The 16,889-nt window shown below is 63.0% G+C and overlaps 1 protein-coding gene across 2 annotated transcripts in view; it reads left to right on the top strand.

Moving 5' to 3' along the window:
* LRP1 (LDL receptor related protein 1) overlaps positions 1-13,694 on the top strand; it is a 78,816-nt gene extending 65,122 nt beyond the window's left edge. For both annotated transcript variants that reach the window (XM_080662583.1, XM_080662582.1), the window contains 31 exons: positions 315-502; positions 644-849; positions 1,283-1,471; positions 2,027-2,175; positions 2,608-2,701; positions 2,784-2,900; positions 3,076-3,195; positions 3,544-3,666; positions 3,827-3,952; positions 4,328-4,444; positions 5,075-5,181; positions 5,266-5,398; positions 6,001-6,120; positions 6,240-6,362; positions 6,682-6,822; positions 6,913-7,047; positions 7,137-7,256; positions 8,260-8,528; positions 9,005-9,183; positions 9,669-9,775; positions 9,959-10,075; positions 10,515-10,691; positions 10,822-10,962; positions 11,063-11,236; positions 11,500-11,661; positions 12,026-12,200; positions 12,517-12,618; positions 12,766-12,830; positions 12,935-13,025; positions 13,117-13,261; positions 13,406-13,694. In XM_080662583.1, the coding sequence (XP_080518709.1) occupies positions 315-502; positions 644-849; positions 1,283-1,471; positions 2,027-2,175; positions 2,608-2,701; positions 2,784-2,900; positions 3,076-3,195; positions 3,544-3,666; positions 3,827-3,952; positions 4,328-4,444; positions 5,075-5,181; positions 5,266-5,398; positions 6,001-6,120; positions 6,240-6,362; positions 6,682-6,822; positions 6,913-7,047; positions 7,137-7,256; positions 8,260-8,528; positions 9,005-9,183; positions 9,669-9,775; positions 9,959-10,075; positions 10,515-10,691; positions 10,822-10,962; positions 11,063-11,236; positions 11,500-11,661; positions 12,026-12,200; positions 12,517-12,618; positions 12,766-12,830; positions 12,935-13,025; positions 13,117-13,261; positions 13,406-13,546 (4,353 nt within the window). In that variant the 3' untranslated portion in view covers positions 13,547-13,694. The remainder of the gene's footprint in view (positions 1-314; positions 503-643; positions 850-1,282; positions 1,472-2,026; positions 2,176-2,607; positions 2,702-2,783; positions 2,901-3,075; positions 3,196-3,543; positions 3,667-3,826; positions 3,953-4,327; positions 4,445-5,074; positions 5,182-5,265; positions 5,399-6,000; positions 6,121-6,239; positions 6,363-6,681; positions 6,823-6,912; positions 7,048-7,136; positions 7,257-8,259; positions 8,529-9,004; positions 9,184-9,668; positions 9,776-9,958; positions 10,076-10,514; positions 10,692-10,821; positions 10,963-11,062; positions 11,237-11,499; positions 11,662-12,025; positions 12,201-12,516; positions 12,619-12,765; positions 12,831-12,934; positions 13,026-13,116; positions 13,262-13,405) is intronic.
* Positions 13,695-16,889: the final 3,195 nt, after the last annotated feature.

The raw sequence follows: 16,889 nt of genomic DNA, 5'->3' as shown, positions 1-16,889 counted from the left end.
GTGTGGCCGCTTGTCCTTGCCTCTCCCACTCCGCTACGCCCAGCGGAAGGTCTGGGAGAGTCCTCTTGCTCTTTTCCTGATCCTCAGTGAGTCCCCCTGGTGTCTGACCTCCCTGACGCCCGTGCTCCCAGGCACGTGCCGTTGGGGGAGTGAGCCGTCTGTCGTTTAGAGACCCCTTCCCTCGCACCTCACTGCCCCAGACCCCAGGCCGGGCTTTCCCATGGCCCTCACAGCCACGCTCCCCACGTACACGCGGGGAAGCTGAGGCTGAGGGGCCACCCAGGGCACTCAGGCTCTTCCCTCCTCATCCGAAGGTGCTGCACCGGACCGGCCTCAGCAACCCCGACGGGCTGGCCGTGGACTGGGTGGGCGGCAACCTGTACTGGTGCGACAAAGGCCGGGACACCATCGAGGTGTCCAAGCTCAACGGGGCCTACCGGACGGTGCTGGTCAGCTCTGGCCTCCGGGAGCCCCGGGCTCTGGTGGTGGATGTGCAGAACGGGTAAGGGAGCCGGGAGTGGCAGGAGCCGGGAGCCGGGGAAAGCAGGCGGCAGGCGGCCAGGCCCCGCCTCCCCGCATGCGGGTGGGAGCTGGAGGGACCAGTCGCTGGATCTCTCGGGCTCACTGCCCACCCTCCTGCCAGGTACCTGTACTGGACAGACTGGGGGGACCACTCGCTCATCGGCCGGATCGGCATGGACGGGTCTGGCCGCAGCGTCATCGTGGACACCAAGATCACGTGGCCCAACGGCCTGACCCTGGACTACGTCACCGAGCGCATCTACTGGGCCGATGCTCGGGAGGACTACATTGAGTTTGCCAGCTTGGATGGCTCCAACCGCCACGTTGGTCAGTCTGCCAGCGAGGCTGCCCGGGCACAGCAGCCCTGATGGGGCTGGGGGTGAAGCTATCGGGATCAGAGATCAGGACTCAGGGCAAGAGTGGGCATAAAAGCCAGAGGGCACGGTCCGGGGGGCGGGCTCAGCACCGCAGGGTGCGTCCCAGGGGTCGGCCTAGGCCTAAGGACCCCTTCCGCGCGCGGTTCCAGATGACGGGCGAGGCAGGCGGGCGTGGGGTCCTGGGGTTGGCGTACTCCAGCACCCCCCTTCCTGATAGGAGACCATGTGATGCTGTGGTGCAGGAGCCGGCTCAGACAGGCCGGGTTGGGGTTCCAGAGCTGCCACTTACTAGCCGTGCGGCCTTGGGAAGCCACTGCCCCGTCTGGGGCTGAGCTGGCGCCTGCCTCACGGAGTTGCTGAGCTGTCCCCTCCCCCATCCTCAGTGCTCAACCAGGACATCCCGCACATCTTCGCACTGACCTTGTTTGAGGACTACGTCTACTGGACCGACTGGGAGACCAAGTCTATCAACCGAGCCCACAAGACCACGGGCGCCAACAAGACGCTCCTCATCAGCACGCTGCACCGGCCCATGGACCTGCACGTCTTCCACGCCCTGCGCCAGCCCGACGGTGAGTCGCAGCGGGGTGGGAGCAGGTGGAGGTGAGCGGCACAGGGGCCCCATCTCAGCCCAGCAGGTTGGCACCCTCACAGTCTTCCCGGGGTTCCTGCCCACCCCTTCTCCAGCACCGGGAGATTCCAGAGGCTGTAGGCAGGCCGTGGTCCGGCTCTCCGCAGCTCAGCCCAAACTGGGTCCCACCCTGGAGTCTCTCAGCCCCAAGGCCCTGAGGCCAGTCAAGCAGGGTGGGCCTGGGTGCAGGGACCCCGAAGGCGGGCGGCCATAGCTGAGGGAGGGCACAGGGGAGGCAGTGTGGGCTGCAGGCCTGGACTCATCCTGGCACCGCGAGAGGCTCTCTCCTGTCTCTGGCCTCAGCTCCCTCCTGGGAGAGCAGGATTGGCTGACTCCCCTCTGCCCGGGAGAGAGAGGGCTGGGCAGCTGCTGCAAGGCGGAGCAGGTGTTAGCCGCGAGCGCTGCCCTCGCTCTGCCTCTGCCGGGCCGGGGCTCAGGAGCGGTGGGCCATCCCCTGGGCCCAGTCGCCGCCCTTGACCCACTTGTTCTCTGGCAGTCCCCAATCACCCCTGCAAGGTCAACAACGGCGGCTGCAGCAACCTGTGCCTGCTGTCGCCCGGGGGTGGCCACAAATGTGCTTGTCCCACCAACTTCTACCTGGGCAGCGACGGGCGCACCTGTGTGTCCAACTGCACGGCAAGCCAGGTGAGGCCGTCCCCCTGGACCCCCACTCAGCAATGCCTTGATCCCCCGGCCCCACACCAGTACCCCCACTCCTCCTTTGGACCCCAACACCCTCTCTAATGTCCTCACGCATCTGGTTTTCCCACGCTAACACCCCCACATTTCTTGCCTACCTCTTGTCTCCCCACAGCAATACTTTTACACCTGTCACCTCACACAAACACCCCCACACCCTAACCCTGACCCTCCCTCACTAGTACCCCCGAACCTCCCTCCACACAGACACCCCCTCACCTGGCCCTCCTGCACTCATCGTATCCCAGCCTTCGACCCAGCTCGTCCTCCCCCCAAATACCCTGACCCTGCTTCTCCTGTGAGACGTCCAGCCCCTCAGAGAAAACTCCTGAGTCCCCCAGACCCCCACCAACCCCTCTCGCCCCGCCTGCCCTCCAGTTTGTGTGCAAGAACGACAAGTGCATCCCCTTCTGGTGGAAGTGTGACACGGAGGACGACTGCGGGGACCACTCGGACGAGCCTCCGGACTGTCGTGAGTGCAGGCGGGTGGCCAGGGGCCCGGTGGGGCAGCCACCCCGGCCCCACCCTCCTGACGCGGAGCCTCCCGCCCGCAGACGAGTTCAAATGCCGCCCAGGACAGTTTCAGTGCTCCACCGGCATCTGCACAAACCCCGCCTTCATCTGCGACGGGGACAACGACTGCCAGGACAACAGCGACGAGGCCAACTGCGGTGAGGGCTGCCCTCCGCCCCCTCGTGCCTCCCTGGGACCTAGGGGTCCGTGCTGCGCTCCGAGGGCTCAGCCCGGCCCAGCCTGGCCGCCTGCAGGCCCTGAGCCCGTGCTCGCCCACTCCCTGCTCCTGAGCCTCATCCACACGAATGACCCTGCTGTCCTCCCCTCCCCCAGACATCCACGTCTGCTTGCCCAGTCAGTTCAAGTGCACCAACACCAACCGCTGTATCCCGGGCATCTTCCGCTGCAACGGGCAGGACAACTGCGGGGATGGGGAGGACGAGAGGGACTGCCGTGAGTGCCCCCGCTTCCCCCCCCCCCCCCGCCCCGCTGTGGCAGGGAAGGGGGTGGTGGGACAAGTCACATTGAGAACTGCTCCTCGGGGCCTGCTGCCCTCCAGGAGCGTTGACAGAGGGCAGCGTACATTGTACGCGGTGTTTGGTTTGCTCCTAAAATCATGGAGCTTGGCGGAGGGATGGGCAGATCCAGGAGCACAAAGCACCAAAGGCAGATAAACTGTCCCTTCCTCCCAAGAAAGTGCTGGCACGAGGCAGGGAGGGGCGGGGCTGGGGAGCCAGCCGGTGGTGACTGGAACTGTGGTGGGAGGCACAAGGGCAAGTCCTCATTCTGTCCCCCCCACAGCCGAGGTGACCTGTGCCCCCAACCAGTTCCAGTGCTCCATCACCAAGCGCTGCATCCCCCGCGTCTGGGTGTGTGACCGGGACAACGACTGCGTGGACGGCAGTGACGAGCCTGCCAATTGCAGTGAGTTGCCTGGCGCCTGGGGAACCCGGAGCCCACCTCCCACAGAGCCGCCCACCCCCCTCCCAGCCCCGGAGCCCCCGGACCCCCTCAGTGCCCACTCCCACCCTCACAGCACATTCCTGAGAGTCTCCCCCCCTCACCGCCCGCCCCCCCCTTGCAGCCCAGATGACCTGCGGGGTGGATGAGTTCCGCTGCAAGGACTCCGGCCGCTGCATCCCCGCGCGCTGGAAGTGCGACGGGGAGGACGACTGCGGGGACGGCTCTGATGAGCCCAAGGAAGAGTGTGGTGAGCTCCCCCAGCCCCAAATCCAAGGGCAAGGATCCTGCCCGGTGCGGGTGGGCCCCGTCCACCGATGGGGCGGAGCTGGGCTGCCTGCCAACAGCTCACCAGTGGCCTCACACCGGCTCCTGTGCCTCCTGTCGGGTTCCCTGTCCTGGAGCCACCAGCACCTCCTTAGCACACACCTGTGCGGAACCTGTGAGGCCTGTTAATCCTTCCTGAGGCAGCTCCCCCACGCGTGTCCCTCCTGCCCCGTAACGGCCTCCCCGTGCTGACCTGTCTCGGGCTGGAGCGCCCACACTCCCCTGCTGTGTGGGACCCTGTGTGGACCCTGACGTCTGCCCGACTCTGCCCCTGACGGCCCCAACCCTACCTCCCCAGACGAGCGCACCTGTGAGCCCTACCAGTTCCGCTGCAAGAACAACCGCTGCGTGCCGGGCCGCTGGCAGTGTGACTACGACAACGACTGTGGGGACAACTCCGACGAGGAGAGCTGCAGTACGTCCCCTCCCCACCGCCCAGCAGGCGCCCCTCCCTGCCCGCACGCCCCCAGCTGCACCAGGGCAGCTGCCTCCAGGGCTGGGGGTCAGGAGCCCCTTCCCCTCCCCGTCCCCTACTCCATGCTGTGTATTTGAGTTTGTGCCATTTCACCTCATCTCATGTTTCTCTCCATTTTCACACTGTCCTCTTGGGGTTACAGAGGTAGGTGTCGCCGATGTGCTGTGCTCCCACCACACCCCGCCTCTGCCCACAGCCCACCCATCCCCGTGCCGTGCCTCAGCCCATCATCCTTGACTGGCCGCTCCCTAAACCCTGGTGCTTGTCTTAGTGGTCTTGTCCCTCCCCTCCCTTCCCCACACACAGTGTGTCCCGAGGGCAGGGCCAGGGACCCGTGCCCGCTCTCCTGTGTGTGCCCCAGGGGTGAGTGAGTGCCCTCTGTGCCCGGCTGGCCCCCTGAGGACAGCCAGTGGCTGCACGGGATTGGTTGAGCATTTTGGTCATCGTGCCAGTCAGCTGCAGCCTTCAGGAACACAGCAATGGGTGGTATTACTCTGCCAAGGGCTGGAGGTGCCCTCGAGGGCTGGGTGCCTATGCCCACCTCCTGGGGCCTGTCTCGTCCTTCCCCAGCCCCTCGCCCCTGCTCTGAGAGTGAGTTTTCCTGTGCCAACGGCCGCTGCATCGCTGGGCGCTGGAAATGTGATGGGGACCATGACTGTGCGGATGGCTCGGATGAGGTGGGCAGGGAAACCAGAAGGGGGAGTCAGAGCAGGGCGCAGGGGTACCAGGTCTGACCAGGATGCCCGCTCCCCGGCCCACAGAAGGACTGCACGCCCCGCTGTGACATGGACCAGTTCCAGTGCAAGAGTGGGCACTGCATCCCCCTGCGCTGGCGCTGTGATGCGGACGCTGACTGCATGGACGGCAGCGACGAGGAAGCCTGCGGCACTGGCGGTGAGCCCTGCCCACCCCCACCCACACCAGCCCTCGCCCAGGAGCCAGTTGGGCTGAAATCCAGCAGAAACGGGCGGGCTATGTCCGTCTCGGCCTCGCCCATACGTTCCCAGAAGGCAGTCGGTTACCCTGAGAAACAGTCCCTGCTCACTCTCCTTTCCCCGGGAAATGAGGCGGGTCCTGCTGACCTGCGGGGGCTCCACAGCCTACAGGGGCCTGTGAAGCCGGTGAGACCCCAACAGGGAGGACAGGCATCCTGGCTCTGCCCTGGGGGCTGAGGCCGGGCTGGAACCCAGCCTCCCGACTCCCAGCCCAGTGCTCCTCGCCCTGGAGGGGGCCTGTGTCCTGCAGTCACCACCAGAGAGGGCTCTCTGGACCCTTCTGGACACTCTTCCCCAAAGGCCTTTTCTCCCCGAAATAGCAGAGGAGGCAGCTCTGCCCGCTGCCTGACTGGTAGAAAACTACACCTGGGTCCCCTCCGGCTGTCCCACTGCCTGCCTGTGATTGGCTCCACGGTGGAGGGAGGGTCTGGGCTGGGTCCTGCCCCTGGACCCGGGCTGCCTGGGCTCAGCCGCTGTTGGCTCTTTGCCCCCGGCCTGTAGTGCGGACCTGCCCGCTGGACGAGTTCCAGTGCAACAACACCCTGTGCAAGCCCCTGGCGTGGAAGTGCGACGGCGAGGACGACTGCGGGGACAACTCGGACGAGAACCCTGAGGAGTGCGGTGAGTGAGGCTGTGAGGCTCTGGGGCGAGGGCAGAGCGCTGGGGCGGAGCGGGGCTCTGGGCTGCCAGGGCCCAGCCGCTCGCCCCGCCCCCGAGCTGACTGGCTCCGCCTCCTGCAGCCCGGTTTGTGTGCCCTCCGAACCGGCCCTTCCGTTGCAAGAATGACCGCGTCTGCTTGTGGATCGGCCGCCAGTGTGACGGCACCGATAACTGCGGGGACGGGACTGATGAGGAGGACTGTGGTGAGCAAGGGCCAGTGAGGAGGAGCTGGGGCCTGGGTCGGGGTGCACCGGGAGGAGGGCTGGGCCAAGCTGGAGCTGTGTCCCGGGAGTGGACTTATTGGAAGGGGAGGTTCCATGGCTGGGAGCGTGGGGGCCCTCCCCCGGGGGAGGTGCTGGCAGCTTCCTGATGCCAAGGTCTGGAGGTGGAGACAGTGTCTAACCAGCGTCCCCTGCAAGCTTGACAAGTGGCCAGGCTTGGGTCCCACCTTTACCCATGGCTCCTGGGAGGAAGGGGTTAGGGTGGTGAATGCCCAGGACCTGAAGCCCCCGCTCTCCGCAGAGCCCCCCACGGCTCAGACCCCCCACTGCAAAGACAAGAAGGAGTTTCTGTGCCGGAACCAGCGCTGCCTCTCCTCCTCGCTGCGCTGCAACATGTTCGACGACTGTGGGGACGGCTCGGACGAGGAGGACTGCAGCATCGGTAAGGGGGGCGTGCGGGGCAGCTGGGGCCAGAGCCAAAGCCCGGGCCGGGGCGGCTCAGGGGAGGGGACCCACTCTCTGTCCCCCACAGACCCCAAGCTGACCAGCTGTGCCACCAACGCCAGCATCTGCGGGGATGAGGCACGCTGCGTGCGCACCGAGAAAGCCGCCTACTGTGCCTGCCGCGCCGGCTTCCACACGGTGCCAGGCCAGCCCGGATGCCAGGGTAGGAAGGGGGGACGGTGCGGGCGGGGGGGGGAGAGGCAGAAACCGCAGTCACATGGGGTTTCTCCATGACCCTCCCTGTCACCCCAGACATCAACGAGTGCCTGCGCTTCGGCACCTGCTCCCAGCTCTGCAACAACACCAAGGGCGGCCACCTCTGCAGCTGCGCGCGCAACTTCATGAAGACGCACAACACCTGCAAGGCTGAAGGTGCCGGGGCCGTGGGGCGGGGACAGGCGCGGGGGGCGGGGCTTGCAGCGCAGGATATACATGGGGTGGACCTGGGATGGGGTGCTGTCCTCCTTAAACCCCTGCCCAAGTGTGGAACCCCAGAGCTGCAGGTGCCACTTCTGTGCACTGTGCTGGTCGCCACACAGGGCGCGGTGTGGGCCGGCTCATCGAGGAAGGCTGGGGCGAGGGCAGCACACACACATCCCACACATGCCTCCCACCCACCACTTCCGGGGGGGGGGGGGCACAGACACACATTGCCACACTTGCAGTCAGTCACATGTATCATAGCTGCGTGTTCCCTTCATGCTTTCCTTTTGTCAGCTTATTGGGATGTAAGTGAGAAAGTTGTCAGGTATTTAATGTATACGAGGTGATGATTTGATACACGTACAACTTGTGAAAGGATTCCCCCGATCGATTAATTAACACATCCATCAGCTCACACGTTACCTCTTTGGTTTTGAACATGTAAGTTCTCGCCCATGTGCTTAGACACACACCTGCAGCATCCTGTGCCTGTGCAGAAGCACGCCCACACACCCAAGTGCACTCCCCTGCACATGCACACCTACCCCCTCCATGTCTGTGCGCATAAGCCCACACGCGTGTGCACCTGTGAGCACACATCGGACAGTGTGTAGCAGAGAGCCTGGTGATGACAGCCAGAGGCCATGAGGAGCCGAAGCCCGTGGGGCTGGAGGAGCAGGGGCCTCTGGAGGGCAGGTCCCCTGGATAAGCTGGAGGAGGAGAGGAGGAAGGACATTCCAAGGGCTGAGGCTGGCACGGGGCGCTGGGATGAGCCGAGGCTTCTGACCAGGAGACTGATTAGGAGCGAAGACGTTGTTAGTGTGCAAGGGGCTGGGCTGGGTGAGGAGCACGTCTCGGGCACACCCCTCCCAGCACCAGACCCGACAGCGCCCCGGCCGGCCTCCTGCCCCAGCCTTTCCCCACACCCAACATCTGGCCTCTTGCCCTCCAGGCTCCGAGTACCAGGTCCTGTACATCGCCGACGACAATGAGATCCGCAGCCTGTTCCCCAGTCACCCCCACTCCGCTTACGAGCAGGCCTTCCAGGGCGATGAGAGCGTCCGCATCGACGCCATGGATGTGCATGTCAAGGCCGGCCGCGTCTATTGGACCAACTGGCACACGGGCACCATCTCCTACCGAAGCCTGCCCCCCGCTGCACCTCCCACCACTTCCAATCGTCACCGGCGAGAGATTGACCGGGGTGTCACCCACCTTAATGTGAGCACCAGCCCGGGTGGGCCCAAAGCGCCGCTGGTTCTGAGCAGAGTTTGACCAGGACAGTGGAGGGCAGGGGTGCGGCTGCGGGCACGGGCGGTCAGGATATGTCGGAGGCGGCAGGGCAGTGAGGCTGCAGCCCCCGGAGAGGGCACTGCGCACACAGGCTGCAGTTAGAGCCACATCCAACGCCCGGCCCCCACTGCCACCCGTGTCGATCTTGGCCAACCTGTTTGGCCTCTTTGGGCCTCACTTTGTTCCTCAATAAAGCAGCTTAACGATAGCTAATCCAGCAAAATACGTGGGAGCGCTCAGGGTGGCCCGTAAGATAATTACCTGTTGAATCTCCTCAAAGCCGGGGATTAGCTCTCAGTCTGGGATGAGTTTTTAGCCCAGAACGGCTGGCAGAGTTGGGGGCCGTGGATAATGGGCAGGAAGACAATAGGTGGTAGCCCTGACACTGTGATCCCTCCGTTCAGATTTCAGGGCTCAAGATGCCAAGGGGCATCGCCATCGACTGGGTGGCCGGGAACGTGTACTGGACGGACTCCGGCCGAGATGTGATTGAGGTGGCGCAAATGAAGGGCGAGAACCGCAAGACGCTCATCTCCGGCATGATTGACGAGCCCCACGCCATCGTGGTGGACCCGCTGAGGGGGTGGGCAGGGCTCTGGGGGGGGGCATCTGGGCTGGGACGGGGGTGGCACCCCAGCACCCCAGGTGCACTCTTTTGCCGCCCAGACCAGCCTGGGCATGAGTCTTCCTGGGCCTCAGGTCTCCCCACCTGCCCACCTCTGGCCCTCCCCTGCTGCCTGTGCCCAGGACTCCCACCTGGCCTGCTCAGACCGGGACCTGACTGCCACATGGCTGCTGTCCTGGGTAGCCAGGGTCTGGGCTGCTCCTCGGCCCCCGGGGGCGGCTCTGCCCGCCCGCCTAGCTGACCTGGATCAGCACATTGTGGTTTTAGAAGAAGAGGGCAAGTCTTAACCTGGTCAGAGAACTGGCTCCCCTGAGTCTCTCTGGAGGAGGCAGATAGAGCGCCCTTCTAAGACCCAGAAGTCCCTGTGCCCAGGCCAGGAACCTGCTGGCCCCCCTTGGTCAGCCTTCTCAGGTCCTACCCCTTCTCCCCTTCTCCCTCCCCAGCACCATGTACTGGTCAGATTGGGGGAACCACCCCAAGATTGAAACGGCGGCGATGGATGGGACCCTGCGGGAGACACTGGTACAGGACAACATCCAGTGGCCCACAGGTCTGTGGCGGCGGGGGATAGGGTGTGGCAGGGGCAGGTGCGCCGAAGTCACACAAAAGGGGAGGGGACAGCTCCCACGGATGGGCAGGCGGGTTTGGAAGCTTTTCCAAAAGAGCGATTGGTGGTGGTTGTGGGAACAGGGAGGAGCGGTCCCCACACGGAGACAGTTCTGCTTCTCCCCAGGCCTGGCCGTGGATTATCACAATGAGCGGCTGTACTGGGCGGATGCCAAGCTCTCGGTCATTGGCAGCATCCGGCTCAATGGCACTGACCCCATCGTGGCTGCTGACAGCAAACGAGGTGAGTGTCTGACAGCAGCCTTGGCCACCCCGACCTCGGGCCTCCATCCTCTCCACGGAGCCCACGGCCTCCCCCGTGCCTGCAGTCCTCCCCGGCCTGGCCCCTGACAACGCTGCGGGGCCTTCCCTGCACCAGCCCTGCAGGCCCAAGGCCCACCCCGACCCTCTGGCCCACTTGTCCATTCATTCATTACATCTATGAATATTGAGCTGCATGGAGGCGGCAGTAGGAACTTAGCAAATGTGGGGAGAGGCAGCAGAAGTCAGTCCTGGCCCTAGAAGTCTAGGGGTGATGGGCCTCATGCCGGAGGTCGCCACAGGAGGAAGGAGAGGAAGGGGCACGTGGTTGGGATATGTTGGATTGGAGGTGCCTGGGAACCATGAGGCCAGTGTCCTGGAGAGTGTGACCAGGCCTGAGTCCCCTCCACGTCTTCCCCCAGGCCTGAGTCACCCCTTCAGCATCGATGTCTTTGAGGATTACATCTATGGTGTCACCTACATCAATAATCGTGTCTTCAAGATCCATAAGTTTGGACACAGCCCCCTGATCAACCTGACGGGGGGCCTGAACCATGCCTCGGACGTGGTCCTGTACCACCAGCACAAGCAGCCTGAAGGTGGGCCGGGGGAGGCCCAGGCGGGGGCGGGGAAGGCTGGGGGCATCGAGTCTCCACGCATGGCCTCGGTTCCCGGTGGGCAGGGGAGAGTTCTGGGTCAACCTCCTTCTGCCCTGGCCCACACCTGCAGTGACCAACCCTTGTGACCGCAAGAAGTGTGAGTGGCTCTGCCTGCTGAGCCCCAGCGGGCCCGTCTGCACCTGCCCCAACGGGAAGCGCCTGGACAACGGCACCTGTGTGGCCGTGCCCTCTCCAACGCCCCCGCCAGATGGTATGCTCGCCCCTCCCTGCCCCCGTCCCCTGCCCAGACCCTCCTCCCCGCAGCCCCTGAGTTCCTCCCTCCCTGGCTCTGTCTGTGGTCCTCCCTGCAGCTCCTCGGCCGGGAACCTGTAACCTGCAGTGCTTCAACGGCGGCAGCTGCTTCCTCAATGCCCGGAGGCAGCCCAAGTGCCGCTGCCAGCCCCGCTACACGGGTGACAAGTGCGAGCTGGACCAGTGCTGGGAGCACTGTCAAAATGGGGGCACCTGCGCGGCCTCCCCCTCTGGTAAGCCCTCCGTTTTCCCAGCGGGACTGCTCCCAGCCCCTCGGCCCGAGCCCCCAAACCCACTGCCCCCAAACCCACTGCCCGCCTCAGGCAAATCCCCAGCCCCTGTCCTACATTCTCCTCTGCCTCCCGCACGCCTCCTGTCCACAGCCCAGGGTCCCGCCCCCTGCTGTCTGCCTCCCGCCCAGAGCCTCACAGCCCTGCTCCCCTGCAGTAGGGCCGGGAGTCTGGGCCACAGTCCCACTCACACATCCTCTCCACAGGTGTGCCCACGTGCCGCTGCCCCACGGGCTTCACAGGCCCCAAGTGCACCCAGCAGGTGTGTGCGGGCTACTGTGCCAACAACAGCACCTGCACGGTCAACCAGGGCAACCAGCCCCAGTGCCGATGCCTACCTGGCTTCCTGGGTGACCGCTGCCAGTACCGTGAGTTAGCCACCCCTGGGCCCCGGGGACGGGCGAGGGGAGCGGGGGACCTGAGAGCCTGGGATGGGAGCCACAGGCATGAGTTCCAGGGAGGAAGGCCATTTGTAGCTCGGCCAGGCCAGGTAGCTGGTGCTCCCTGGGGGGGGTGTGGGCACTTCCTCTGAGCAAGTGAGCCCTCTGGCATCAGGATTAGTCATGCAAAAGCAGTGCCCTGTCAGGATGCTCAAGGTCATTCTTGTACCCTGGAGCCTACGAGGTGGGGATCACCCAGACCTGGGGCGTCCAGCTCCCCCACATACACAATATGGAAGACCCTCATGAGGGTGGGGTTTCAGGCATCTCCTGTCCACCCACCAACCCACAGGGCAGTGCTCTGGCTACTGTGAGAACTTTGGCACGTGCCAAATGGCTGCTGACGGCTCCCGGCAGTGCCGCTGCACCGCCTACTTCGAGGGGCCCAGGTGTGAAGTGAATAAGTGCAGCCGCTGTCTCGATGGAGCCTGCATGGTCAACAAGCAGAGTGGGGACGTCACCTGCAAGTGAGTGCCTGGCTAGACCCTGCCCTGTCCCAGCTTTATGCCCCATCTGCTCCTCCCAGCCCTGCCCTGCCCTGCCCTGCCCCAGCCTCTCAGACACCCTCTACCAGCCCTGCCCTGCCCCTGCCCCAGCCTCTCAGACACCCTCTACCAGCCCTGCCCTGCCCCTGCCCCAGCCTCTCAGACACCCCTCTACCAGCCCTGCCCTGCCCCTGCCCCAGCCGCTCAGACACCCCTCTACCAGCCCTGCCCTGCCCCTGCCCCAGCCGCTCAGACACCCCTCTACCAGCCTTGCCCAGCATCTCACTTCTTCTTGCAGCTGCTCGGATGGCCGGGTGGCCCCCAGCTGTCTGACCTGCGCTGGCCACTGCAGCAATGGCGGTTCCTGCACCATGAACAGCAAAATGATGCCTGAGTGCCAGTGAGTTGGGCCTGAGCCTCACAGAGGCCTAGATCATCCCCTTCCCCACATCTCAATGGGACCATCAGGATCCCATGGCCCTTCTCCATCGCCCTGGCAGCCATGGCTCGAAGTCGAGCCTGCTCATCTCTGCCCTCCTGTCTGCAGGTGCCCACCCCACATGGCAGGACCCCGGTGTGAAGAGCAAGTGGTCAGCCAACAGCAGTCTGGACGTAGGTGGCAGCGGGTGGGGAGGCATGGCTTCCAGGACCTGGAACTGGGAGGGGGGGCTCGCTTCCTGTGCCTTTTGGACTGTTTCCCATCTCCTCCCCTCTAGATATGGCCTCCATCCTAATCCCTCTGCTGTTGCTGCTACTGCTGCTTCTGGTAGCTGGAGTGGTATTCTGGTACAAGCGGCGAGTCCGGGGGTGAGTTTGGGGAGTCTGGGAAATTCTAGTCATTACCACCTTGCCTTCCACCTCTAGAATCCCTGCCCCCTGTGCTTCTCTCTCTCCCCAGGGCTAAGGGCTTCCAGCACCAGCGGATGACCAACGGGGCCATGAACGTGGAGATTGGGAACCCTACCTATAAGATGTATGAAGGCGGGGAGCCTGATGATGTAGGAGGCCTACTGGATGCTGACTTTGCCCTGGACCCTGACAAGGTGGGCTGGGAAGACAGAGGAGTCGGCTTCTTGGGCAGGGATAAGAGGCTGTGGATGGGATGACTAAGGGGGTTTGGGGGGTGGGAGACCAAGGCCATAGAGCCCAGCCTCTGAGTCCCACCTGAACCCTCTGTCACCTTACAGCCCACCAACTTCACCAACCCCGTGTACGCCACACTCTACATGGGTGGTCACGGCAGCCGCCACTCCTTGGCCAGCACGGATGAGAAGAGAGAACTCCTGGGCCGGGGCCCTGAGGATGAGATAGGGGACCCTTTGGCGTAGGCCTGGCCCCTGCCCCGTCGGACTTCCCCCAGAGCCTCCTGCCCCTGCCAGAGAAGTCCTTCCGTCAGCCCCCTCCTGCCCAGCCAGCCCTCCCCGGCCCGCCGGGATGTATAAATGTAAAAATGAAGGAATTACTTTTTATATGTGAGTGAGCAAGCGAGCGAGCACAGTATTATCTCTTTTCATTCTTCTCCTTCCTGCCCACTCCTCAGCACCCCCCCCAATGCTGCCTTCAGGGAGGGGGGACATGGAGGGCTCTGGGGGCTCCTTTGGCTTACAGGTATAAGGGACCCCCACCTCCCATCTTCCCACCAAAATGCACCTCCACTGGAAGAGCTGGTGGTGCTGCCTCCCCTTCCTGGTCAAGACACTTTGTCAGGGCTCTCCCTGTAGCCCCCCTTTACCCTCCCGGCTCCCTGAGGGCTGATTCTGGGGCGGAGAGTCCTCGCTGCGCCTGTCTGGAGGATTTGGCTCTGGCTGAGGTAGGAAGGAAAGGATGGAGTTTTTAGTTCTTGGGGCGTCCATCCCATGCCCCAGTCCCCATTCTAGGGGCAACCTTGCGATGGCCACGCTCAGTACCCCTCCCAGACAGGCACCCCATCTCCAGTGCCCCCACATGGCTCCCAGGGCTGGAGACTTTGGTAAACAGTCCGCCAGACTCCCCTCCCCTGGGGAGGAGGTGGGGCACACCAAGGAAGGGCAAGCGGGCAGCCCCGTTTTGGGGACAGGAACGTTTTAATAATTTTTGCTGAATTCCTTTACAACTAAATAACAGATATTGTTATAAATAAAATTGTAAAAAAAAAGAAAAAAGAAAAGAAAAAAAACAAAAAAGAAAAGAAAAAAAAAGCCACTTGTGTCTACCTATGAGTGTGAGATTCTGGGAGCTGGGCTGTGCTTTCTGGCTTCAGCCACCAGGGGGAGGCCTGCTCCATGTCATGCGGGAGGCAGGCTTGAGAGTCTGAGTGCCCTTTTCCCTCCTCCACCTGGGCAGTGGCAGGAGAAGGGGGTGACACTGGACTTGACGAGAAAGATCTGCTTCGCCCCTGTGTGTGACCTTGAGCAGGTGACTTCACCCCTCTGGATCTTGTTTCCCTTGGCTCTGGGATCTGTTTCTCTGCATTGTCACTTTTATGGGACACCACCACCACCCCTACCCAAATGATCCCCCACAGTGAGAAGTCCCACCATGAGAAATGAACACACCGGGTTTGTGAGGGGATTGCTAATCCTTCAGGGTGGTCCCATACAGCTCTCTGCCTGAAGTTGTTCTTAAAGCGCTACCATCTCACATGTCATGGAGACCAATTAATCAGATGCCAAGAGTAGAACCCTGGATTCAGGAGAAGGGGGTCCTGGAGTGAAGGAGAGCAGGGAAAACCAGTTTGCCAGGCCCGTGGGTCACCAACAGACCTAGTTTATCAATCAGTTTAGACATTCCAGGGTGGACAGGAAAGGACAGCTACAATCAGAGGAATCCCCGGTCTACTTCAACCCCTGACCCGAGAAGGGGACCTCTTGCAGGTCACACAGCTGTACATTGAGTCCCACTCTCCCCTCAACAGGAAATATGAGCTTAGGGTGGCTGCAAAGGCCCCTCACCCAACTCCCAAAGGGGGAGCACTGCCTTTAATTCCCCTTCCCTCTTAGCTCTGAGATTTCACCTCCAACCTCGGCCTCTAAGCCACCTCTGAGATCTTCCACTGCCCCGTCTCCCCAAAGGGCCCAAGGGCAGAGGGATCCTGCTGAGAGAAGGGGCGTCCTTGATCTTTGAGAGGGAGGTTTGTGCACCCATCTGTCCACCAGGTGGCGCATGCACTCCTGCAGCGCTGCTCATCCTGAAGCCCAGCACAGCCCCCTCCCCAACACACTAATTATGCACCTGCGGGGCGACCCCAGCCCTGCCTCTCCCTTTCTTCCCAGGGGCTATTCTGCCACACCCCCTCCACCCTCCGCCAGCGGCTCCTCTCCCTCCCCCAGCGCCTGCCTGCTCCCCCTGCGCCCTGCCTGCTCCCCCACCACATCACCACCAGCCCCACCCCCTCACTCTCCCTCTGCCAGCCGTACATCTGGCGCCCCCGGGGAGCCACTGATTCTCTGCCTGTCGCCTCAAGATCCTGGGCAAAGCGAGAGGGGCTCCCAGCTGCGGCTTGGAAGGCACACCCCTCCAGTCAGCACCTTCTCTCTGCCCCCCAGGAACAGCAAGGAGAGGGTCTAGCAGGAGGAGGAGACAGGCAGGGGCAGGGGCGATATAGACAGAATGAGAGACGAGATACAGAGATGGAGAAATACAGGGACAGGCAAAGACCCCGAGAAGGGAGGAAGGGAGTGGTGTGTGTGTGTGTGTGTGTGTGTGTGTGTGTGTGTGTGGCTGGAGGGAGAAGGGGGTGACCTGAGATTGTAGCAGAAGGATAGATGGGGTGGGTCTGGGCTCCAGAAGATCAAGACCCTAGTGATGGGCATCTGTCCTGGGCACCCAAGGCCATAGTGTGCCCACAGCCCCCACCCACTGTTGCCACACCCCTGGGCTTGAGGCCGGGGCTCAGCATTCTGGTTGGAGCCTTGGAGCCTCTGGCCTGGCCACTCCTGCCCCCTTCTCCTCTCTGCTCCACTGGCACCCAGATTCCTTCCCCCTGGCTGGCCGGCTGCCTGCCTGCCTCATCTTCTCAGCCTCCCTGATCTTTTGTCTGAGTGTCTGTCACATCCCTATATCTATCTGCTTGTTCACGCCTGGGCTTGTCTTCTGGACTGGCAGTGCCAGCGTGCACCTGCCTGTGTGTCCGTCTCTGTCTGGATGCTTGCCTCTCTGCCCAGGCAAGGAAGCAAGGCAGGCTCTGAAGACCTGGTGGGTGTACTTGTCTCTTGGTGCAGCTGTGCATTTGTCTCTGTCTGTGCCTGCTCCTGAGTGTGTGTAAACCAGCTGTGTCTGTCTGTGTGTCCCTGTGCCTCTAGCGTGTCTGGCCTCTGCATGAATGTGTTTCACTCTGCCTGTGTGCTCACCTCCGTGGTGTGGCCTGCCGCTGTGTGCATGGCTGGGTGTATGTGTTGGTGTCTCAGGGTATGCGCCTCGCTGTCTCTTTGCTTGTCTCTGTCTCTCTTCTTGTCCCTCTCTCTGTTTGTTCCTATCTGTTGGCTTGTCCCTCTCTCTGGCTGTCTAGGTGTGGGTCATACCACAACCTCAGCCACAGCATCAGTGCATAGCAACAGCTGACAGCTGAAGACCGGGCTGGAGAGAGAGAGAGGAGAGAGAGAGGAGAGAGACTAGGAGGAGGAGGGAGCTGGTGAAGAAACAGCCAAGAGGATAGGGACAGAGACAGGGCTGAGGACAAGGACAGAGACAGAG

Source organism: Plecotus auritus (assembly GCF_963455305.1).
Source record: "Plecotus auritus genome assembly, chromosome: 3".
NCBI lineage: Eukaryota > Metazoa > Chordata > Mammalia > Chiroptera > Vespertilionidae > Plecotus > Plecotus auritus.
This window is presented reverse-complemented; position numbering and strand designations above follow the sequence as displayed.